At 38.2% G+C, this 26,557-nt stretch overlaps 1 protein-coding gene across 2 annotated transcripts; it reads right to left on the minus strand.

The window, feature by feature from the left end:
- Positions 1 to 533: 533 nt before the first annotated feature.
- Positions 534 to 26,473, minus strand: FBXO8 (F-box protein 8). 2 transcript variants are annotated; one of them, XM_084627558.1, is made up of 6 exons: positions 22,244 to 22,264; positions 15,751 to 16,087; positions 13,782 to 13,908; positions 3,360 to 3,478; positions 1,998 to 2,194; positions 534 to 1,099 (listed from the first exon to the last, which is right to left on the minus strand). In XM_084627558.1, the coding sequence occupies exons 1-6, from the start codon at positions 22,257 to 22,259 to the stop codon at positions 912 to 914; spliced, it is 984 nt and encodes a 327-aa protein (XP_084483684.1). In that variant the 5' UTR covers positions 22,260 to 22,264; the 3' UTR covers positions 534 to 911. The 2 variants fall into 2 exon arrangements, with proteins under 2 accessions (XP_084483684.1, XP_084483685.1); XM_084627559.1 differs by lacking the exon at positions 22,244 to 22,264 and adding an exon at positions 26,272 to 26,473 and having other exon boundaries at positions 575 to 1,099.
- Between the last annotated feature and the right edge of the window lie 84 nt (positions 26,474 to 26,557).

The following is a 26,557-nucleotide window of genomic DNA, read 5'->3' on the forward strand; positions in this document are numbered from 1 at the left end:
ATATCTAGATTAGAAAACTGGTCGAGGTAAGGTTAAGGTTAGGAACAACATGTTAATTAACCTCCATCGTGAGCTAGTCTTGACATGCTCCGCCTTATCACACAATGAGCTAACACAATTGTAACTTCATCTCTGCTATGTGTCAAGGCTGCTTTCAAACTTGAATTTTTAAAAAATCAGTGTTTCTAGTCTATTCATCATGTAGATAGGTCCTCAGGATTTGTCTAACTACAGTTTGTGGTCCCATTTTAACTTGCATTAATAACTGACTGCCAATTAATTTAAGTTAGCTAATGCAATAGTAAACGCTAGTTTAAACACTCCACAAATGTTCGGTGTGTCCTGGAACAAACGTTGATGGAATGTCATGGCCAGCATTTCTCTAACTCAGGTATCTGAGAAAACCAACATCATGAAAACAAGAGCAAAGTTTGCAATGTAAAGTGAAGAAATACAAGACTATTTTTAAGAGAGAAAAAGGAAAAACTTTAGTTAAAATATTTTACAATAAAATAATGATTATAAATCTCTTTAGTTAAATATGTACACATTACATGGTATTTTAAAAAATAATGGAACTGGTTAAAGTTTTCAAGCAAATCTAATGCACAAATCCACCATCTTGTCAGCTTTAGATTGTAATGTCAGTTTAACATTCATAAATGGCTGTGTCAGACTAATGGCACTGCTTTGTGCAAAACATAAACAAAATTAAGAAAAAATTCACCAAAATCCTTCCGTTCCCATGGTAAATTTCTAAAAAAGGTAGTACATACAACACACATTGTGATTGTATACAGAGGTTAGAATGACCAGCACTAATATAACCCCCATATCTACAAAATAATTAACTCCTTGGGTAGCTTTAGTTTTTGTAAACTACTAATTCTTAGTCCTAGCAAATTGTGCTTTTAGGCAGCCACGTGGCCAATAAGGTAGATGTTGTCATAAAGGTGCCCTACAAAATCTTCACTAATGTTCTGAGCAGCACGTCGTGTGTTTCGGATAAATTCTCTCTTTGACATTTTGTTCTTCACATGAGGGCTGGTAAGATCAATGGAAAGCAGAATCAAAGAGTAGCATAGTACATAAACTGCATCTAAAGAAAAGAGAACATTATGAAGTTATTGTTTACAGAACCGTAAGTATGGATGGCACTTTACAGGCAACTAAAATTACCAGTCCCTGCTCAAGGATCTTATAATCTTAAGGGCTTGCATGAATAGATAGGCACAAGAGTAACTTTACTCACATGAGTAGTCCATTGAAAACAATTTATTATTATTGAAAAGTTATAATAATGCAGTGCTAAATAAACACCAATGAATTTATTTATATATATAGAGTATCTAAAGTGTGCAAAATTCTTTACAAACATGAAGGTAGACTGATCCCTTCCCTGAAGAGATTTCACTTTAAGGCCCTGATCCCACAACTGCGAGGCACATTCTAAAGACTAAGTATGTGAGCAGTCTCACTGGGTAAAATCCTGGCCCCACTGAAGTCAATGGCAAAACACCCATTGACTTCAATGAGGCCAGGAATTCACCCTATTTGCTTCAGTGGGATTATTCACAGGGTGTAAAGTTAAGCTTATGTGTAAGTCTTTACAGGATCAGAACCTATAGAGACCACAGAGATAAAGGGCAAACAAGGGTGAAGGGAAAAGATGTAACACAACCATTTTTTAAAATCACTTTTTGTACATGAAAGTTGTTTGCCTGTCAGGTATGTACAAGAGGAAAATCAGTAAGTCAAAAGTTTTTTTTTTTTTAAATTACTATTACTTGTCTGTATTACCGTAGCTCCTGACAGGTGTCTGTTTGCTTACTGTATACAATATACGCAGACCTGACCCTCTCCCAAGACTAATCTTTCTACTTTTAGAAAATTTTTAATTGGACCCTGATTTAAACCCACTATGAAAAGTAACATTTTTCAAAGTATATGTAGATAAATATAGACTGATTCAATGCACAGAAGTCCTCTCTTCTTACCAGGGCTAAGGCCAAGTTCTCTCATCAAATCAGGATTACAAGCACAGAATCTGTGTGAGAACTTTGTTATAAGAGTCTCAAGATACTCCCCACGCTCCTCAGGGGCATGAATGTGCCTGAAAAACTCTCTCAGTGCATTTGGCAAGAACTGATTTCTGAAGTTGTGCAGTGTCACAAGGTCATCCAAAACATCTCTCCTGGTTGTGGGGGCAGGGGGGAAATACAAAAAACATTTAGAGAAATTTCCTTTCTACTGTTTAAACATGAAACAAGGTTTCACAGATTAAAATGAAGATTTCTTAAAGAGTCTTAATTATAGGTATTTTCTGTCATGAGAAAATGAAGAAAAAAATCCAACAATGATAAAGCAAGAATAGGAAACACACGTTCCTCAGACTCCTACCACAGCAGCGTACAGTTCAGCCTAATACTTTAGAGAAATTATAATAAAAGCAGTATTCTAAATTTGTACACATACACACACAGAGTACAGAGGAAATTGAGGCTGCAACAATACCTGAGAAAACTAAGGAAACCATAGTCAAAGGAATAAATATACAATATGTCTTTCAGGGCCTATGTACAGTAACAAGCAGTTAAGGCAGTACTCTCTTAAAACCAGGCTCAGCTAAGGTGATATTCACTGATGGTGCATAGGGCTGGCATAGAGGCCCTCCGCAACGCTCAGCTTCAGTGGGAATGCATGCTCAGTCTATTCCCTGAATATCAAAATGGCTTGGTGTGCAAGGGAAACTTGGAAGCAAGCCAGGGGAGCGGCAAGAGAGCCACAAATGTACTGATCCAGTGGCTGAAAACGTCCCAACTAGGGGTTGTGGAGCATCAGCATCCAGAATTCCAGCCTATGGTCTATTCTTTTGCACATCTACAATTTCCACGCCCCAGTCTAAACACAGTGTCTTGCTTAAAGCCTGGTTACTCATTCTTTCGGGAGGAAAGGTGAATTTCATTCTTAAGAAACAAGAGAAAATATACATAGCAAAATATTAAGAACAACATTCCAATGCTAGAGAGTGCAAAGATCTCCTATGTAAGGTGACATTCCAATTAAGCTTGGAACTGAAAACATGGAAATAAGTACACTATCTGACCTTTACTAGATAAACACAGTATGCTTATATACATATAGTGGTGTATGCACACACATGCTAGAACAGAGTAAATGTTCTGCTTTAGGAATAATATATTTTAGCTGAATCTCTGTTTGAGCTCTTAATTCAAATTTTTCTAATTAAAGATTATTTTTCATTAGATTAGTACATGTAAGAAGAGTGATTACAGAAAGGTGCTACAGACTGAAAAAAAGAAATATAGCATTTTTTCCTCATTACAGATTCAAATTACCTTTCATCAAGATAGATCCTCAGTTTCTTCCAATTTAGTGTTCTTGTACAAAAGATAAACTTAGCTATTTCCTTTGGTGAATCATCCAGTATACCCTTGGACATAAAGTAGTTAACTCCCTGAGACAAAAAAGGACATTTTTATATAAATAAAATTGGTCTTAACAATTCTTTTATGGGCAAATATTGTAATGAGTAATATTGGAACATAAGCCTGCTAACGTTTTAGCATAATACCTCCTTCATCCTCTAAACAGCATTTCAACATGCACAACACAATCTAAAATTAATATAAATCAAATGCAAATAAAATTAATGCAACATTATGGTTGAGATTTTACATGTACTAACAGTAGGAAATTCAAAATTACACAGCCCACAGCAAGCATAATTTGATTCTGTTGTATTTTCTCTTACTATTTTTCTGTCATATGTATGTACATGGTGATTAAATTATGTTTGTTGTAGGGACCATAATTTATAATTTCCTAATTATGGTGCATATAAAAATCTTGGCTTTTTGCCTTTATTTTTATCTAAAGCATTGATATCAATGTTCTTCCATGTGTATGGAATCACATTCAAATAAATGCACTATATACATTTAATTAAATGTATAACAACTCAAATAATGCAAGTGTGTTTATTCAAAGTGCAGATCAAGATACACACACATATACATATAGTATATATGTATAAAAAAATCCAACAGCACTCTGCCTCTCCCTAATAAAAAAAAACTAGTTTAGAAAGTGACAGAATGAACATATATCATATGCTATCTATTCAATTATTTATTACTTCTACATTACAACCATTTTTTCACACTTTGCCAAGCACACACTTTTCACTAAGAAGTATGTACATGCCAAATTTGAACATGTAAATACAATATTTAAAATCTTTTTGGATGCTTTTCTTGAATTCAAGTATCTTAAAGCATGAAAAACTACTTTTGTCATGGTCTTATAATTCAAAAGCAGTTTACTGCATTTTAACCAAAAATTTTGGGGAGGGGTGGGTAGAGGGAGAAAAACCGTGACCTATTTAAAAGCAGAGCATAAAACTTTTTTGGGAAGGGACTTAAACTCAAATTGCGTCTTCCGCAGTAAATATGGCAACACAACAGTGATAATATAATGCTGAAATATGTACCAATGTGCAATCTAATGCATTATCTTAATTTGATTTAGACATCAGTGTATCAGTGCAACTCCCTAAATCACCAAATAAGATAATCCTTACAATTTTTTTTCATTATAAATCTTCTGATTCCAGGTACTTTACAATATATTCCAAATTTCCCCTTTTGGATTAAATTATATCTATAAAGACACAGTGGGGGCAACCTAACACTTTGTTTATAAGCAACCTTCCCAGTGATGTCAATTGAAGTTCTACATAAATAAGGAGTGCAGGACTGAGCTTTTAATCTGGAAAGTTATTTTATAAAAAGTGAAACAGTTAAGTAAGACAGAAAAGCTGAACCATGTCAAGCAAACATGATTCTAGAAACTACACCTTGAGATGATGATCAGGGACTTCACTTAAGAGACCTGAAAGACTAGCACACACATACACAACACACATAATATGCTACTTAGTCTTCTTTTTTTTAAACTGGTTCATAATTTGTTTTTATATTTGTGGAAAATGTTACCTGAAGTAACATAGTTCTTTAGTTATAATCGAAACAATGTTTTAAATATATGCAAAAAATTAAATATATGCAAACAATTTTCTATTAGGAACAAGGAATCTAGGCAACTTTAGGGCCTGATTCAGGTAAGCATCCCTATTCAGGGCAGCATTTAAGCATGTGTTTAAATTAAAGCATGCACTTGAGTGTGTGCTTAATACCCATTGACCTAATTGGGATTTATCTAGGCTTTTCCAAATAGGAATGGCCTTAAACACATGCTTAAGTGCTTTTCTGAATCGAGGCTTAAATGGGAAACTAAAATGGATTATCAAAATGATTAAACAATTGCTCACTGATGCCTCAAGTATTTTGACAATTGCTTAAATATGACAAAAAGCAAAACATCAACACTACAATATCTCATTACATCTTCTGTTTAACTCTGCCTCCTTAATCTTGCACTCTGATTCAGCAAAACATTAAAGTAGGTGCTTACCTATAAGCACGTGCTTAAAAGTGTTCAGATGAACTGGTGCCTTGCGGAATATCCTATTTTTAAACAAGCTGTGTCCTCACAGCACTTACTCTTCTTACTACAGGGTGTTACTAAAAGAGGGAGACATTGGACAATCGGAACAGATATGGATTTACCATCTACCTTCACAATGAAAAAAGTCACCTGTTCTACACAGACAATCTGAACTTGTTCTCCCAGAACTGGGAGATGCTGGGAAATATTTCTGTGCTATATAAGGCTCTTCAGAACCAGCAGTGTGTTGTTGGTACTCATTATACAAGCGACCAGCTCCTCATTTGACATCCTCAAACCCACCCTAGCTCTACTTCCTTCTTTTATTGTAACTTCTTATGCCACTGCCATCTCCTCACTCATTTCCTTTTCCTCTTTTTCACACACACACAAGGTGTGATTGCATATTCATTCCAACACAGTAACAATGACACTTTGGAGTTACTGTTATTTCGCCTCAAATAACAAATAATTTGAACCAAACTGAAATGGTTTCTTTTAAAAGATTTTCCCCATTTTTTGTTTGCTCACATTGAGTGAAGGTTATTTGTAAGGACACTGGACAATCTGCTCGCTAAGTGTGTAAACTGTTGTATGTTTATGGCATCTCCATCACCTTCCTCCCCAACAAAATAAATCACCTTTGTTAGATAAGCATGTTTAGCTATGAATGGACACTATTCGAAGGGCATAATTCTACAAGGAAGCGAAAACTAAATGTCAGATAATCCGCTTTAAAGTCCCATTGCACTGATCCATCTTAAACTGGCATCTGAGGATTTCCCCAGCAAAGGGGAATCCTTGGCTGGAGTAAAGCCAGTCTATTGAGCTTTATGTCACCTGTTTCTCACCAATTTTTGGGTAAGAGTGGTTTAAGGCTGGTGGGGGCACACTGGGTGGGGTGGAACAAGGACAATATACTCTGGCAATCATGGTCTAGTGAAATGGTCCTTAGAAGACCTTTCCAGCAGCCATGATTTACAGCAGTTTCATAGCTGCTCTAAATTGTTTGTGGCCAGCTTTGTCCTTTGGCTATCCTCAGGACTGGGGGCTTAGAAAAGGTGATTTAGAACTATCCATGTCTTCCTTCCCCATTGTGCTGTTTATGAGCTCAACAAAGCCCAGGATGCAATCCTAAATTTAAGAAGGGCAATTTAAAGTATATGCAACTAACAGTCATCATGCTTGACTAGGGAGGCAAGTAACTATCACAACAGGTTCTAGTTTATGGTCACTAGTTGTTCATGTCACCCCTTTCTCGTGTTACCAATTAATTTTGATGCAGTTCACCAGTTCTCATTTGCATTCCCTCTGATCTTTCCCCCTTGTCTTTAGAATACCTCCATCTTTCCTAAATGGATGTCTGAAATTGTGCAATATCGATTTAATTTTTCTTCATCAGCATTCACTTCACTCCACATTACTGCAGTACTCCTGTGGTTGTTTTCTTCTCTACCCATAATATTTTCAATATGCATGTTAGACCTTTTTAGCTACTTTTCATCCTCTGCCTTAGGGGTCCAGCATCCGTTACACGTATACAAAGATGCAAATTCCATGCTGGTTAACCTTTGAATGCTGTCTTTTCCTCAAATTTAGTTTCAGATGTACTCAACATGCCAAAGCTAGACTATTCAAGATTTCTTGGCATACTATTTCTTGTAGCACATGGAAATGGATTAAAAGTAATAGATGCACAGCAGGAGAGTGGACAATTGACATGCGTGAGGGGGCTGAGATGCTCTTTGAAACATATCTGGGTGATTAGCAGACTGGATTGCCAAAGATGTCTTGAAAGAGGGAAGATCAGATTGGAGGAATTTATTCGAGATGCCACTCAGAATTGTAGAGAATCTGGTTACTGGAAAGGGGCCAGTGTTGGACAGCTTTTATTTTTATCATTTGTTTACAGCTATATTGCTTGTAGATATATTATGGTAGGTATCTTGTAGCAGCTATTACAGATAATTAAGGTTGCAAATGGTTTACATTATAAAAGCTCTGTTTTCATATGCCTATAACTTTCTGCAACTATTCACCTTTTGGGCTGAAGTTTTCTATGCTTACGCCTGATGATGATTTGTTTTTTTAAAAAAAGTTTGAATAAAATTAATTGACAGTTCTGAGTTATAGGACAGTGAAGCACATTTTTGCCAATGGCATTAATCACCCTCCCCTCCCCTAAAAAACCCACCCTAACTATACTTTTCTGATCAAGGTTAATGCAAAAATTGGATAAAGTTTAACATTTGGCATACATAGTTCTGAGTTTTGTGCATTTGCTTAGCTTTTAAAATACGTTTAAAATACAAAAAGATGATTGAAATAAAGAATCACTACTGAGCAGGTCAGTGACCATCTGCTAAGATTTTTAGCACATTTTCATTAACTATTCCCGTATGTGACAGCATGGGACATTCTCTCTGCTGGAACTCATTAGAGAGTTCACGTAGAAGCAGGGGCTGCTGTTCTCAGTCTGCTGCTAACACTATTAGTATGAATTAGTATAGATTGTAAATGCATCATTGATACACATAACAAAAAACTACGAAGTATGTTCTCTCCACAAGTTTTACTGCACTCTACAATTTTCTGCAGATTGTAATCTTTTGCTTTACAAAGAGTCTAAGAATACCAGACTGGAAGTCTAGTCCCAGTTCTGCCATTGGCTCACTATGTGAAGCTAGGCAAATTGCCTCCTCTCTGTGTGCTTCCTCTGCCAAAAGGGGATAATGATGTTTTATCTGCCTTTGTAAAGCACTTTGGGATCTATGGCTGAATACTATATACATATTAAGTATTATTCTACTGCACTATAACAAAGATACGGCCAGTATAAAATAAACAGTTGCAGTGTGACTGCTCTCTTCGGTTTCTGCAAGAAGGAGTTATCTTCAGCTAAACGATAGGCCTGATTCTACTTAACTCAGCATGCCTCCTTCACAGTGCCAAGCATTCTCAACTCTCACTGAGGTCCAATGGGGGCACTCATGCCACCCCCATACAATTCACCTCAGTATGCTGTATAATTGAAAGCCTAACTGGCAAAATGGAAATAGTAAATCCAGGTATTTTCCTTTTTTCCCACGTTTTTTTTTTTTTTTTTTAAGAAAAAGATTTCAAAAGCAACACCATCTTAAAACTTTAAGGTGCAGTTAACATTTTTTAAAAGTTAGAAAATAGAGAGGTTAAAGCTTCAACAGTAATGTAAACTCAACTGCTTAGATTGTAAGCTCTTCTAGGGCCTTGTGTACAGTGCCTAGCACAGTGGGGTCTCTCCCTGACTGGAATTTCCAAGCACTATTCTGTTCTTCTGGTTAAATGTTAAGCTTAATACATGACTGTTTATGTACTAAAACGTATTCCATTAAACATATTAAAAGGCATAATGTGTCAACATTACTATAGATTATTTATATGAGCATATTAAGGTTCAGAAACCAATCATTCAGGAGTCAAGAAATGCAGATATAATGTTGAACATTCAATTTGAACTCTACCTCCTGGTGCATATGCCTTTAAAACACTGTCTTTCAACATGGGAGGCAGAGGAGATAGGGTACTAAAGTGGGATTCATAAGACCTGGGTTCTATTCCCAGCTCTGTCACTGGCTTGCTGAGTGACCTTGGGCCAGTCACATCCCCTCTCTGTGACTCAGTCTGCCCATTTGTAAAATGGGAATAATATTGACCTACTTTGTAAAATGCTTTGAGATCTACAGATAAAAAGTGATGTATAGATCTGTGGATCTCAAAGCATTTTACAAAGTAGGTCAATATATGTACGTTATGGATTATTTTTAGCCTAAAAAATTAAAAGTTACCCAGCTTCCAGAACTTGCCATTTCTTAGAATCAGAGCTTTTTGACTTGACATCTCCTGAATATAGACTTTCTAATGTGGTTCAGCACTCTAGATGACTCTGCTTTTCAGTGTGACATATGACATTATCCTGCAGTATCCTCCACAAACCTAACTGAGTTAAGCTTAAGTATTTTAGGAGTTCTTTGTATTAAAAATGCAATTTTTAATGTAATATTAAGGGATTGTATATAAATCCACAGAGAAAGAAAATTACAACCCTTTGAACTAAGAACAGTGAGGGTGGTTAGGCAAATTCACTCAGGTTGTAACACCTCCAAAGAACTTCACCACCTGGAGAGATACTGGCACATACTGGTTCAAACTGGATTCTCCAGGCACCAACAGACCAAAAACAGAAAAAAAAAAAAAAAAAAACCACAACGGATTTTTTACTACGTAGGCTGATTTAAAACTGACTCCAAGTCCTCCTTCTTATACAGCAAGTGGACAGGACCTTTGGCCCAATGGGGAGCCTAACCCTAAGGGAAGGGTTGAAAGATCTTTGGCCCACTGAGACCCCATAAGACGTGGATGCTATTTTTGAGCTGAAACGGCGATGAATTTATGACCACGGGAAATACCCGGGTGGGGTTTGAAGGACTAATCACCATCCAAAGCTTTTGTTGGAGTTAGGGAGTCATCTCTGGTCAGCTTATTAGCATGCATGTAGGGGTTTTCCTGTTTTTAATTTTTTTCTGTAATGCTTTTACCTGAAAAATAAATATGCTTGCTTAGAAAGAACTAAGTTTTGTAACTGAACTTTGGCAATTACACTGTGTGCTGCCTCTGATTAGAGAAGTGATTCAGACATGCTTAGGAAATCTGTCTTTTGCTGCACAATATAGTATGGGGACTGTGCAGCCTGGAAATGCCCTGGTCAGGAGGGACAGAGATGCATGTCTCCACTCAAGAAAGGAGTCATCTGAGTGGCCTAGAGCCTAGCGTGGGTGCCCTTGTGGGACCACAGAGGGGTAATACAGATGCAGTTGCCCTGAAATGTGACATTCAGGTCAATTAAAAAAATTATAAACTACATACATATGATATTCCACTTCCAATTCTCATAACTTTAAGGCAGCTGAACATTTCCCTCTAGTTTATTCCTTAAAGATGTATAAAACAAACCAATTTGATGTTTTTACCATGAGCTGTTAAATTAACCTTGCACAAGAATTTGGACAGAAACAAATGGGAAAGGGAGTATTTTCTGCACATAAGCTTAACTCTAAAACAAACAAACAAACCAGACTAATCAATTTTGCTCAAAACTTCTGAAAAAAATCACTTCTAAACTGGAAAGCATTCAAAATCCCTCTCACCAACCAAATCATGAATTAGTCCGACAAAATTAGGAGCAATTGAAAAAAAAAAGGAGGAGGATGAGACAGTAAGCCGAATGTCCAACTTAAGTATAGACACACTATACTCACTACAATTTAGGACATTATTATATTGTATGGGTGAAATCCTGGGCCCACTGAAGTCAATAACAGTTTTACCATAGACTTCAGTGAGGCCAAAATTTCACCTTTTATCCATGAAGGAAAACATTAATAAAACCAGGAATTCAGTAAAGACTATTAATGTTAGGAGTAAAACAGAAATTGGGCATCTTTTCTGAGGCAAGTGTTCTCCCTCCCACCTCCACTTATCGTTTAAGTGCATAACTGTGCCTCATAATAATTTTGGAAGCATACTTTATGATTATGATTATTTTAGAGAGAAAGTTAAATCTACCCATGACACCTCCAAACTTTGAGTAATAACTGCATGATATGAAATGAGTATTGTGAGGGAAAGTTTCACACACTGTACATTATTTAGAATAATATATTGGCAGAAATTAAGTTGGCCTATTATAAAAAATAATTCTCAAACTCTTAAAATTCTTGATACACTTGGAAGTAAAAAACAAAATAGATTTTAGCTATGAGGATACTGCCAATGGAATAAAAATTAAAAATAAGTCTTGCACATGCATAAGGAGGTTATGTTATGTGTAAACACGGTGGTCAGGCACATCTTTCAGTAGAATGTGGTCACCTGCCATGAATTATGCAAGCTCATGCACACATTCAATACAGCATATACAGCAGATTTCACAACGCCATGCATACAACAATGGCGAACCAGATAATCCTACCACAAAGTGTGCAGACGCTCTCCCCCACCCCGTGAGCCACTGCTAGCTCTGGAGCTGATGCTGTGGAGCTTGGTTACCCATTTTCATGACATGGGCGGTGTCCTTTGGAGAATCTTGCTCCTGTGGCCGTAAGTATTCTTATTTTTACAATATTTTAATCAGGTCTGTTACTAAATGTAAAGCAGAGTTGGGCAGGAAGTTTTTAGACACAGGATTTGTAATAATGGAATGTCATTTTATATCATATCATATCAGTCACAGTGTCCTTATAGTAATAATTCTGTCAATATCACAGTTGTAAACAAAACAAACAAGTGAATGCTCTTGGAACTTTCAGACCCAGAACACTTCCTGCCAGGCTATGGTGCTCCACAAGGAGAGAAGACCAGAAGTGCCTAGGAGATACTATGAAATTCCAGGCTCTCAAGGGACCTCAAGCTGACTGTTCATATTTCAATTGACAAATGGACCATCATGAATTCTGAAGTAGCAAATGTATTATAAAAAATTAATATATAAATTAGCCTATTTTATAGAATATTTACAAATTTTTAATTTTCATTTAATATAAAAATTACTTATTTGTATATAGTACATTTTATTCTAAAGAATCCCAAAGTGCTTTACACTATACAAAAATTACTTTACCGCTAAATTGGAGCGTAACTGCACATTGCAGTTTAGGACAGGAAGTGAAGAATAATATTATATCCAATTAAAACTGCAGGGGGAACTGTATGTAGGCAGAGCTGTTACCAGATTTAGGACTTGGCCTGGCCTTGGCCTAGGGTTAGCACTTGTACTCTTGTAAACAAATCTTAAATATCTCAGTGTAAAGTTTCATTTGTAAAACTTCTTCTCTAGTAGTATCTCCACTAAGATTATTTTGGAAATTAATATATGAATCATTCTTAACCTGAGCTGCAAGATACCGATAACTTCAATGGGAGTCTAGAGTATTCTGCCCTCTTCTTGTACAGTATCAAAAGAACTGAGTATTATATTTTGTCATCTATAAAAAAGGGCATGGCTTTCAGCAGTCCAAGAAAAAAAAATGTGTGCCAGGGCAAATGAGACTCAAAGAATTTAAACCAAATCACTTTGCTGTATTGGCTTATATGACTGCTTTATCATTTTGTCCAGAAATTGTATGTTAACATTATCTGTATGATACTGGCATAGTGAATCATTTGTTTCTAAACGCAAAACTGATTTATCCAATTACCACTTGTGTGTCTTTATTATATAAATATACTTAGAAAGTGAAAACTCAGTTTTGTTCAGGGTGATTTACCATCTCTTTGCAGGAAATGTGATGCATGAGGAGTCTAATTTTATACACAAGGGAATATTTTCAAAATGCTGGTGGGGTTTTTACCACATATATCCTAGGTTAAACCTGGTTCAACTCTCAAATTTCTCCTTACACAAGCAAAGATGTGGCTAGATTGGGAAAAAGCAGAAGTTAATTCATATAACTAATCAAAACCAAACTAATAGATAACTTTTGTTTAGTTCTGAGATTTATTTAAAATAAATGTACATATTTAACGTAACAGAATGAGTTACGTTTATTAAAAAGGAAGCATTCAGAAAAATAAAAATCAGTTCTATTTACAAATGTTCAGCCTTTAACAGTTTTGTTCCATTAGTGTAATTTTATAGTATATGTTATAGGCAGGGTAAGTTAACAGATATTATTTCAACATTTGCACCTTGAAATTAGAGGACTTATGAACAGTGTCCCCACCATCCTAGATTCAATTGGTGTTCCGCTCTATGGCAGGTTTCATCTGCATTTAGGGCTTGATCCTGCTCCACTGAAGTTAATGAGAGTTTCGGCATTGACTTCAATGAAAGCTGGATAAAGGCCATATTACATAATAAGATTTTTTAAACATTTATTTCTGTGGGCATATCACAACCATTTTTGAAACTGCCCATGGTCTTATTTACCAGGATCCCACCCCCATGTCAGGATGTGGTTATGAATTTCTGACATCTGTTAGACTGCTGGGCAGAGTACTTATGAGTCAAGCAAGTAAATGATATGCCTGGGAATTGTAAGCATAAAAGATCAGTATAGGGCCATAACTTAGTATTCAGGATTCACATAGTACAACACAGTAGCCATTAAAAATTGACTTCTAATGTTGCTACAAGTTCAATGGTCTCATGTACAGTTTTTTTTAAACTGTATTAAAATTACTGCAACTGTTATTGATGTTAGCAATACTCCACTTACCTCATCAGGGTTGGCATTAAAGGTAAGACTGCCCTCATCCAGCTGCATATACAATCTTCTAAAAGAAAACCCTAGAGGTGGATTCTTATTGTATATAGAGCAGTGTCCCCAAGTGGATTTGCACAACCTACCAAAATAGGAATAAATCTAGTATGAAAATACTTGGCATATTGAACAATGGGGATAAAAAATATTGAATAGTTGCTCATTAATTGATAACCAGTCATCCTATGCACTAAATGAGGCAAGGCCCTGTGAAAAGTTATATGGGATCACGTAATTAATGACAGTATTATAATCCATATGCACAAGGGAGCTGAACAAAGACTGCACAGATGGTGTTAATTCTGACATTTCCTAACATTTGAGTGCTTGACTATGTAACCTAAACAACATTCTTACATTTTTTTTCCCATGTAAATGTATAATATACCTCAAAGGAAAAAACAGAAGAAGATTCAACTATACAGTATAGACTGAAGAGCTGATTTCTTTTCTTCTTCCTTTAGTCTTTATGCTTTATGTATACACTTTTATTTTAATGGGAATATCTGTGCCTAGTCTAAGATTTCTATGGAACCAGGACAAAACAACAGTAATACCCAGTCACAAATGGACTCATGTTAGGTCATGTGAGAGGGCTTGCAAGTTTTGGTATTTATACATTTACACAGCATCATTGGGTGCAAGAAGTGCATCACTGCACCTTTCCACTGTAAAGTGTGAAATTGCCAGATGTTTAATTCTTGTGCCCAGGCGTGGTGGTAGTTGTTGGTTCCTTACTTCTTCCTGACCAGAGGAAGATAAGATGGCAAACTGTTTTTAACAGCTAAAACAAGTTTTAAAATCACACACAATATGAAACAACCAACCAACCCAGAATGGAAAGGAAAGGCAGAAGGAGCCCACTGGCTGAAGCAAAGTAGAATTGACCATGGCACTATAAACCTGATCCTCAGCCTCTAGAAGCTCAGTCCAGGTCAGGACTCAGTGCTGGCCAGAGTCTGCTTGCAGTTTCAACTACATGTTCATTTAATTTGAAACTGGGTCTTACGAAAGGATGACTCTTATCTGAACTTTGTAAAATCAATTTTTATAGCGTTTTAAATTTAAGTTCTCTATTTTTGACAGAGACAATGGATTCCTGACTTTTCTTCTCATTACTGACTACATAAAGGTGATGTGGAATGTAGACTTACTGCCACTGCAATATGACAATTCCGCTTTACTGCATCAATCCTTTCTCTTTGTTGATGCTTTTCCGTTTAGATTCTATATGCTGAACTTAGACCCACTCTGCACAACAAAGGTTAACATTTTTGTTGTCAGGCACACAGTGGGCAATGAAAAGCACCTGTAGAGACACCAGTGTGCTAGAGGGCTTGTCTTCATTTCAGTGCTAAAGTGAGCATAGATAACTCAAGCTAATGCCTTTCTAGCTTGAGTGAGAATGACAACACTGCCGACAACACTTGAGCAGCACAGACTAGCTGAGTTACCTCTACATTATCAACTCCAGCATCGCAATCACTTGAGCTTCAACCCACATCTGTTGATGGGCCAGCTAGCTCAAATTTAAAGTACCACTGAATCTGAACTATAATATTTTGTGTGTGCATGGGGGGAGCTGGATTAGGGGCAAACCTTGAATTACACTGCAGTGAAGACAAGCCATTAGTCTTCTTTCTAGAAGTGATGCCACAAACAACAGAATGATTATAATTTTCACATGGATCTCTATTTGCACTGGGCTCAGATTTTCCCGTCAAGTCTGAATTGATCTGGGTAGTATTTGTTTGGAAAAAGACAAATAGGAAATCCTTAAAAATATATAAAACAGTTAATTAGCATGAGTTAAACAGTAACTTTTCACATTTGAAACCTTGTTTAAAAGGGTAAACAGTGTGACAACCAACAATCAATCTAGTAATCCTCTTTATCCCATGCAGATGACCCCACATTAACTTACCCTTGCCAGAGAAGTTCATCATTAGCAAGATCCTGCCAGACACAAGAAGCCAGGCAGAGGTCAGTTGCATTCAGATATGACAAAATGGTAAAACTAAGCTCAGGGGGCAGCATTTCCAGGTTAATGAATCCTTCTTGTTCTTTCGATTTTCTTGTTTTCAAGAGATGATAGATGTCAATTCCTCCTTGGGCTTGTTTACGGTGGCTTGTGTTTGAAATGCTGTTAGTAGCTAATCTTCTACCATTCTCTCTGGTGAGATAGCCTTGCCCACTGTATCCTTGGTGTTGCAGCTGCTGGTTCCTAGCCACTCTCCACAGCCCCTGACCCATCTGCGAGCCTGTGAGTCATAAAATCCAAAAGAAAGGTTATTTAGAAAAAAACCTCAGCGGGCATTTTAATGGCTGTTAAGGAAATTAGCTTATACATTTACAGTTGCATTGGCAATTTATGAAAAGTTTTGGGAAATATCTAGTAGATATTGAAAAGCTGAATAAAAACAAAGGTAGAACTGACTTTCAAATAGTAAGAAAAGAGTAACCTTGTCAATTATTATGCCATAAGTTTATCTCTGTCCCCAGTAAAATGAACAGCTACAGAGAACCAAAAAAGTCAATGAAACTTAGAAAATAAAATTTGCCAAACATTATTGCAGCTCTGGACAGAATTACAAAATTCAGGGCCTGATTCTGTAAATACTACTGAGCACAATGCCTACTAATAATGCTCCATTCAACTCAACAGGACTTGCAAGAGGAAGCACCATGTTTGGAACTAGTGTTTTCAGAACTATTTGCAAATTAACTCAAATGGCCTGTCTGGAAACAATGTAATGCAGACTGAGACTATACTCAAGAGGTAATGATAAATGGTAGTGCACTGTCATGTGGGGTAGTGTGTAGTAAAGGCAGGGATTGGTATTAAGGTAAAATCTAACAACTTTGGAATCTATTCTAATTTAGGAAGATCTGCAATTATTGGTGAAGACAAAGAAATAATACTAAGATCGACTACTATTATTCATTTATTTAGACACAAACAATGCATTGTTTCTTTGTCTTCAAAATGCTCCAAAAAGAGAAGGTGGATTCATCTTTAGCTCTCATGGTTACAGACACAAAAACTTAATTTTATGTGTGTGTTGCAAACAAAATCAGATTCCTATGTATTCAACTGAGTCCAAGAACTGGGCTTTTTATAGCAGTGGTTCCCAAACTTGGTACATCGCTTGTGCAGGGAAAGCCCCTGCTGGGCCGGTTTGTTTACCTGCTGCGTCCACAGGTTCGGCTAACCGCGGCTCCCATTGGCCGCAGTTCGCTGCTCCAGGCCAATGGGAGCTGTTGGAAGCGGCAGCCAGTACGTCCCTTGGCCCGTGCCGCTTCCAGCAGCTCCCATTGGCCTGGAGCAGCGAACCGCGGCCAGTGGGAGCCGTAATCGGCAGAACCTGCGGATGCGGCAGGTAAACAAACCGGCCTGGCCTGGCAGAGGCTTTCCCTACACAATCAACAGAACAAGTTTGGGAACCACCGTTTTACAGATATACAAAATACTGTCAGATTTGTAATAAAATCAAGTGCTGACAACTCTGCAACATACATTTGTAATGTGATATGGCTATAAAAAGACCAATCTCGAGCTGCATTTAAAGAAACATTGTAACACAAATTAGAGAGGTATAGTTCTTCTCAGTGTAGCTCAGGTGTGACTGCACCTGGATTAGTATGTTTGATTCTGGGCATTTTACTTAAAACATATTGAATGGGAGTGAGTTCACAGAAAAACAATTAAGATGTTAAAAAACAAAATCAGATGGCTAGGCTGGAGAGTCCGAAGAAACCTAGAAGAGCTAATCAATGTGAAAAAAAAAAAAAACTTTTGAAGAACTAAGGAATGATTAAGACAAGAAACATGATAAAGGTCTACAAATATCTGAAGGATGTATTCATCATTGCTAGTGAAATTATTTGATGATTATGATGAAAGGGGGTATAGTTAGAAGTAATAGGATGAAACTAAGAAAAATGTAGGCTGAATTTTCAGAAACATCCTGACAGTAAGATCTGTTATGATGTGGAACAGTTTTCCAAGAAAGTGATAGAAGCCCCTTTGCTTAGAAAACTTAAAAATCAGATTAGGTTGAAATACTAGGAAAAAATGTCATTTTCTGTTTTCCTTCACTCTCTCAGCTAACACAAGTTATTTTCTTCTTCTTCCCCTCTTTCTTTCCTTTTTTTTTTTATTAAAGATTGCAATATATTCTTCTACGGCAAGTTTTAAATATCATGAGATTTAGAAAGGGTGGGTTGAGGACTCTATTTTTTTAAATGTGGAACTTATGTTTCAGTAATAAAGAGAATCTTCATCACAACACAAGGCATTGGTCAAAAGGCATCCAGGCCTTTCTTTTCATCACAACCAACGTTGTACTTGGCTTAGCCCTCTTTTTACCAGCATCTTGGATGTGCAGCAGCTGTGTTTGTGACTTCTTTTCTTACTTATTGCTAGTTAGTTATGCTGTAGAGTAGTAAATGCAGCAGATTCTGAAATCTAAGTCAGCAACCTTCTGAACTAGACAATTAAATCTCAATGACAAATATTTCAGTAATAACTTGTATTTAATCAAAGGGACAAGGAAAGTAGTTAGCTCACAAAGTAGGCCACACTTGAACTCACGACCCACATCAGGAACGTTCTTTGAATGCTAGTATGTTTTAGAACTACACAGTGAAAAAGTCTTATTTTTATACCCCCGCTATGATGGCAGAACATAAATTAATAAGCACTCATTCCAGAGCTCTGCAGTCTCCTGTTGCTGGTGTGCGCGCTCCCTCTCTCCCTCCCTCTCCCACACACACACAACACATCTGATCTGACTTGTGCATTTGGACACTGGTCTGGTAGGAGCTCACATGCATGCTATTATTCATATTCGGGTAGCACCTGGAAATCAGAATCAGGGATCTATTATATTAAGGGCAGACATATGATTAAATGATCCCAAAAGAGCTTAAAAAGGTAACCAGTAGGAAACTAACAATAAGAGAAGGTGGCGGGAGAATGAGGTTAATGGTCACAAAACTAAAACATTAAATTGTTACAGAAGCTTGCAAAAGTGGGATATTCAAGCTATTTTGTTTTTTATTTCTGCCCATTTCTACTTTTTGAACTCTTGAATGGTTTCTATTTCTACTGGAACGTCTGTCTTTTTTTTTTTTCCTGTTTAAACCTCTTATTTTTACATAAACACTTCTCTCATTATATATCTATATACATACACACATACATCTTAGTGGGGAGTGGGTGCTTTTAGGAGGCTAAAAAACACTGAAGGAGGGAGCGAAAAACGAAGAAGAAGAAATGGATGGGAAGAAAAAGCGTAGGCATGGAGAAGAGGGAGTAGGTGAGGAAGAGGGTGAAAGTTCTGGTGAGGCAACCAAGTAACTACCATTAAACGTCCATTGAAAAGTCCATTAACTGCAGCTGAAGGAATCTAAGGTCAAAGTAACAAATTCAAGAAAATTTAGTTTCTATGTCAGGTGTGGATAATGGTGCCTTCCTCCCTTGGCTCTGCTCTTGCTGAGGCTGGGGTCATGAGGAAATGTGATCTTTACAGCTGTGAGATTATGGGAGTGGGGTGGGCTGTATAGTGGAATACACTTGCCAGAATCTGGTATCTTGTGCCTTCATTTAGGCTGAATTTTGAAGGACAGATCAAATTGCCTCAGATCTGTCAACAGCCTGCAAGATTGGCTGGCAGGCTTAACAATTCCAAAATTGTATTTGAGTGGGAGGATCCTGTCACAATGTCAAGACACTGCATCAGAATGTGATGACCTGTCATGACAACACCAAAGCTATCAATGCAAACATTACATCACTTCCCCAGGCTTTGTGAGAAGGTGTTTGTGAGCAGCAGCAAAGCTTAAAATGAAAGGAGGGGCTGGTTGCACTAACTTATTAAAGGCGCTTGATGCTTTCCACTATAAAACCATGATTTTCAGTTGCTAATAATTTTGTCAAACTATAACCATTTGGGTTGAAATGCAGGTATCCACCTCAGGCTGAATTTTTGGGGGGATAATTTCAACCAACTGGTTCAACCATTTCTAATCAAGGCTAGGAAAAACATGTTCCCCCATGTAAAAAAAATTGGCAACCTTTACTTTGCTGTAGCACCTCTACACTTTGGATCAGAGACTTGAATGGGGTAGGGATGTGTATTTTGTGACCTGCAAAAAAAAGCCACCCAAATCTGGCCAAGTTACAAGCATCTGAAAAAAAATCACAGTTTGCACATGTTCAGTAGAGACTTGCTAGAGCTTAATAGCTAAAATCTCAAAAGAATCCTCACTGAACCTCTCAAAAGAATCCATTCTCCTTTCACAACTGCTAGTGCTGACCAGATGCTGTGTGTGCCATTCCCACAGAGTGGCTGAGCATGCTCCAGCACAGGGCAATGGGGATTAGAAGGATTCTTCCTGTAATGGCTGCTCTGGGCCTGAGATGAGCATCAGAACTGAAGCCTGTCTCTCCTGCACTCTTAACCCCCTGCTGGCACCCCATATATCTCAAATGCACATGCGACAAAAGCCAGTTGAGAGTGAGGAAAAGGAGTAGATTGAGACAAGAAATCTGGTGAGATAGGGACTGGAAGAGGAGGGAAGAGAGACTGGGAGCTGGAGGGAAGAGGACTAGGACTAGCTGGGCAAGGAGACTGGGACTGGGACCTGCAGAGGGAAGACTGGGTCTCGGAGCTGGTGAGGGAAATGGAGGCAGGGACTAGAGACGTTGGCTGCGGGGTAACACTGAGATTGGACAAAGCTGGGGGAGTGGAGAGAGACTGGGACTAGAAAACAGTGTGGAGAAAAAGAAAGATCTGAAAAGGATCTGACATAAGGGGATAATTGGGACTGGCTGGGGCTAAGACTGTGGCAAGATGCTGGGGAGGAGGGGAAGATGTGTGTGTGTGGGAGAGAAGACTGTGATGGAATATGGAGCCTGGGGAGAAAGAGTGGGAGGGAGTGGGGGAGGGAACTTTGAATTGCACAGGTTGGGCAAGGGTACTGGGTGTGGTGAGGGGAAGAGGCTGGGAGTAAAGAAAGGCATGAAGATTAGGACTTGGAGAGCAAGATTGGGGTGGGGTAACTAGGACTGACTGGGCAAGGTGGCTGGAACTGTGACAGGAGCCAAGAGTGGGAAAGAGACCAGACAGGGGAAGGGTGAAGAGGCTGGGTAGAATGGGTCAAGCATGGGAGGAAATAAGCCTACTAGAACACTCTCTCTTGTAGAGCATGAAATGGAACCAAGATTCCTGAGTCCACATTTTAGTCGTGTCAGTAAATATATGGGAAATCCATTGGCAAAGTGCATCTCATCCCCCTCTAGTACTGGTCCATACAGGGGATCACAACCTACTATTGCTATGAGTTACTCCATTAATTTAAGTGGCTGAGGTCACTGCAGAACATCTAAAGGTTCTAGCCATAATGATGACTATGTGGATGTCAATATGACAGCACCTAATTACATTTCTGCATCTTCAATTTACCTTTTTAAAAATCTAGGAAATTAGATAAAAGATCCCCTGCAGTAAAACAATATTATTAAGGTTGCAAAGTCAAACACGCAAATATTATAAGATGCCTGTGCTACATGAATTTGTCCCCTTTAATTCAATCACTGGGAACTGTGGATGAAAATATGAAGTATTATATAATGCTATAAGTACACTGAAAACTCAGGTCCTATCTGTCTCAAATTAGATGCCCAACATAAGTGGCTACTTTTGATTTTAATCTCTCAGTGCATCAGTTCCCCACTTGTAAAATGAGAATAATACCATCCCCTCACATCATGGGGTGAATATAAATTAATTGCGTGTGAAGCACTTATATACCATAGCGATTAGCACCATAGAAAAGACCATGAAAAAAATATCAATAATTCTGTCTTCAGAGCAGTTTTGAATTCAATAAGGCATGGGGTCACACATTGAACAATAAAGATAAAATCTGTTGAACAGCTGCTCATTAGTTGAGTACCATTTCCATCACTGTACACAAAAATCAAGTGTAACAGTAATGTGTTTTCAAATGCATATTTAAACTGAAATATAATTAATATACAGCCATTACAATTAATCCAATTTTTCTCTCCACTATTTTAACAAGCTGTTTCTATGAACTATAAATATCACTATATCCATTTAAAAAAAAAAAGTCCTCTAGCAAAAGGACCAATCTAGGAAAGACCTGAAGTTGATGATATGAACATTCAACACAGATTTGTTCTTCTAAAAGTGACAGGGTCATCAACATTTACAGGAAGGGCTCCACCAGGTTTTGGGTCACATAACTAATTCAAAGACAAATGCACAAATAGCAGCTAGTGAGAGGTCTCCATGGATTTGAAGACACAGCTTCCCTTTTCCTAGACAGGTTTTAAACGTAACTAAAAACTGAATGAGATTTGTTTTTCAGCTGTATTAAATACTTGCCTTCCCATCCCTTCATCAGTTTTCTTCTTCTTAAAAACCTTAATGATAAAAGACAGTCATAGGTAATTGCTGTTTGCAAGTTAGAAAGTGAAGATTTTTAATAAAACTAATTCCAGAAGTAAAATTCAGAAAACAGCTAGATTTTAAATTTCTTGATTTTGAAAAATTCTAAGCAGTTCAATATTTCCACATAAAAGCTTCTTAACCAGGTAAATCTAATTTGTTTCCTCACATAACTAGAACAGCACGATGTATATTTCTCAATTCAATAATATGAAAAGTTTTCCCTTCCTTGATCTACTATTACTCTCTCAAATCTACAACATGGCTTACTGAGTTTTACTAGACTGGACAACAGATTAAACCAGCACATGATCAACTAATCCTATTGTAAAATATTAAGCACCTATTTTAAAACTGCTTAATCACAGCATGTATAAAGTGACACAATCAATCACATACATATGAGAAAACAAGCAATTTACTTCTGCCTTTCTTTGAGAGGAACACCTAAGCTTAAAACCAAAAAACCCTCAAGGTTGTTAGCAGCTTCAATCTAATTCAATAGCAAGTAATGATCAAATTAGGAAGGTATACTTTTGAATTTTTCCTTCTTAATGTATGTAACGCAAATATAATTGTAACCATGAAAAAAATGTTCCCAATTTAGTGCAAGTCAATATTTTAAAGTGACCAGGGTTGGTGGGAAGGGGCTTATGCAGGAGTTTCTGGAAAATTTAAGTTTCATTTAGAAAAAGCAAGTTTTTAGCCCTTAACCTTGTAATGAGAACCTTCTGAACATGGAGAGAATATAAATGTAAATGTATCTTCCTCACTCTGGAGGCAGATTGAAACAAGAGGTAGCAACTGCTTAAGGCCTAAACCCTGGTCCCAGCACACAACCTGGGCAGTTGTGTTATGGAGCTCCTTTGGGATGGAGATCATCCTGAAGGATTGAGTTGCTCAGTGGCTATTTATCTCTTCCACATGGTGAAGAATAACTGGTGGTTCTGTACAGTGGCAGATTCACCAACTCTGCTGCTTCCTGTCCTGTGATTAATATTTAATTCACAGAGGCTCTGGAGTTGAGCTCTGTGGTGCCTTGTCGGCTGTCAGAACCCTGCCCCCTCTCCTGCTACTGCACAGTCTAGTGGAACTCCATTTGTTTTGTGGCCACAAAGGACAGGGAAGGATTGACTCTAAGAGGCTTTTACTGTTTCCATTAATCTCTATCCGGCATTACTGCTGCAGTTTGTCTTATAGCAGTCCCTAGATATGCCAACTGAGATTAGGGGTCCCCTTGTGCTAGGCACTGTACATGTACAGGTCTTCGAAAATTGGTGTGTTGCTGGACCTGTGGGAGACTTCAGCCATCCCCAGCCCTGCATGTAATTTGAGCATTGGCAGCAAGTAATTAAACTTGCAAAAACTGTAGATGTAAATGTTAGAGGCTCTTTATGTTCAGAACTTCTGATGTCTTTTTGAGTGAATAGATTACTAACAGATAAACAGTAATGTTAAGCTTACGTCTTAAGCCCATCAAAGTCTAATAGCCTCTTGTAGAGTCTAATATATCCCCACCAGTGTATATATCTAGTGACCCTGTCCTCTGAGAATATCTTCTGACCTGTAGTTCTTTGAAGCAGTGATGATCTTTATTTTTGCACATTGTACAGTGCTGAGGATATTGTTGGAACTAAATAAATGATAAAATAATAATTAGATAGCAGGAGATCAACACTACTGAGGTGTGAAAAAGGAGAATGTAGGGTATGGGAGAAGAATCCTCTGGGCTATGAAAAGTGTGAGGAGAATCCCACAAATTAAGATTGCTAACTCAAGCTGTCACTTTTTCCAGTATTACAAGATGTTGAAAGACCATTTTTTTCCCCAAGTCTGAGTATTCAAGAGAGGTTTACAAGTGAGAAATAAAGAGCATTATCAGAAATAGGGCATTGAATGATCACGCCTTCTGAATTATCTAATGGACTTTAACACCGCCAGGTAAACACTCAAGTTTTTTTTTATACTAGCTTCTGATCCTCTGCAAAATGGATTATCTGTCTAAAGGTAGTACTTGTGTTCATAATGGTTGCAGGGGATTAAAGCCTTCCCTTTAGCTGTAAGTAAAGCATGGAAAAAGCAGCTACACAGGGTTTTTATACACAAAAACCAGTCAACACTCATTTATAATGAAAGAAAATAAACATGTTCTTCGTGCTCCTGATAATCTTTTCACCTCAGAAGTCAGACCACAATCACTTCTAATCAATTTCACATTAGAGAGTAATTATGGCTGATATCCAAGGATACAAATGCAAGAAGTATGGCAGAATATTTAAAAAAACACGTTCTTTGTGAAATACTCCCATACTTTTATGGAAAGATATCAAAATCTGTTTAAAAAAATCAAAATCCTTCACTAAAATCTTACTCATTATAGGAATGATAAAACAAAGAACAATAGGTATTTTAAGTTAAATACCAAATGAGCAGATTTCACAGATACGACAGATTGAGACACATTTTAACTACCTAAGCACTCACTGATCATCATAAAGCCATAAGATGTAATACCTTTGTAGCTAAGAGCTTATCTGCCATTTGTTAGATCTGGTGTCTTATTTCCCCCCCATCAAGCAATTATTTTCAGTTTTGCAGTAATCAAGATGAACACTTTAGAAACTCACTATTACGTGATGGGTAAATCCATTTCTGGGCATAAAAACATCTGAGAGAAGGAGTAAATAAGAGTAAATGTAGTTGTATTATATAAAATAGTAGCCAGTTTAATTTTCTACTTGAAAGTCTCCATCTTTAATGTTTATACCAAAATAAATCATTTAGGCGTATTTCCAAGACCTCAAAATTGTACATTGTTCCCTACCTATTGAGACTCTGATGGATTGGCCTGCCCTTGTGAGTAGAGGAAAGCCAATAACACTTGTTTATATATTCACTATCCTATCTACCTTTTTTCTGTACAGACTATCACAAGTAGGCCCCAATCCTGGACACAGCTTCTGTGTGCTACTTTATAGTAAGTATTACATTGCTGGTGTGTGCTGCAGAATACTAAAAGTCAAACCGTGGTCTCACTGAAATACCATATTGTCTGAACTGTGTGAAACTGCAGTGATGTACCCTATAATGCTACTGGCCTGTGCTTACATCAGTGACTGTTTTGGTTCAAGATAAATCCCAGTTCCTTAGAGCAAATTTGAAAATCCCACCACTTCGTGAGCACAAGGGCTAGAGCACTGTGCACCTTCCCCTCTAGTCAGGTATGCAGGTCATGAAGCATCATTAATATTACTACTGAACATGGATGTTTGGAAGCCAAAGGTGCATTTATTACAGAGTTTTTTAAAAGTTTTTTCAAATGACTATTTTAGTTACTTAAAAGATTATTTAGTTTCCTCATGTCCACGATTGTCAGAATTGTCACTATCTCCTTGGGAAATCCAAAGGAGCCAACAGCCCCTTTCCCTTGCTGGGGACTCCAGGCAGCCCCCACTCTAGGTTACACGTTACTCACACACGCTGCTCCGAGCAACTCGGAATCACGATCAACCTGTTGTATCGTCACCTATCTGCCCCCGCCTTCAAACCAATAAAGCTCCCACCCATGGACAACAAAGGAATAAAAGCCATCAAACCCCTCCCCCCCCCCCCCGCAGCGCTCTAAGGGAGAAGGTGGAGGGATCACTCGCCCATAGGCAGTGAAGGGGGCGTGCGTGTGTGCTGGCAGGGGGTGCCTTGTGTGGTGCTGGGAGGGAGTGCGCGACGCGGAGCAGGCAGGAGCCGGCCGAGCAGAGGCTCAGCGGTCACCGAGCAGCTTTACGATAACATTGCTCCCAGCGCCAGCCTCTGCCTCTCACCCAGACACAACCGGGCCGGGAAAGATCCGCCCCTGAGCCAGATTGGCCCTTTCAGACAGCCCCACCCTAGCGCCGACCTCTGATTGGCCGCGGCGCCCATCACTCCGTACCGACCCCACGGACCAAGCTCGGGGGGGTCTCTCATACCTCTCCAAGCTCCGATCCCAACCGCCGCCGCGACGAGCCGAGTCGGTGCGTGAGCCTCGCCGGCTGGGAACAGACTCAGGAAGCACCGGGCACGGGGAGGGGGGAAAGGGGGAGGGAGAGGAGAAGTGAGCCCTTGCGCCGCCGTCGCTGCCACCGCCCCCTTCTCGCGCCTGAGTTTTGACGTTTGCTGCTGTTGCTGGAAGTGATGTCGGCGCCGCGAGAGTTCACAGAAGTGGAAACTACTGTCAGATTTGTGTCCGCAGATTCTGCACAAACCGACTTTGCT

This window comes from Lepidochelys olivacea, assembly GCF_965140295.1.
Source record: "Lepidochelys olivacea isolate rLepOli2 genome assembly, chromosome: 4".
NCBI classification, from domain to species: Eukaryota; Metazoa; Chordata; order Testudines; family Cheloniidae; genus Lepidochelys; species Lepidochelys olivacea.

Coding starts and splice junctions, on each gene's coding strand:
- FBXO8 (XM_084627558.1), bottom strand. Junction 13,909..15,750: donor GATGAACTTCTCTGGCAAGG/GTAAGTTAATGT, acceptor CTATTTTGGTAG/GTTGTGCAAATCCACTTGGG. Junction 3,479..13,781: donor TTAATGCCAACCCTGATGAG/GTAAGTGGAGTA, acceptor TTTTTGTCTCAG/GGAGTTAACTACTTTATGTC.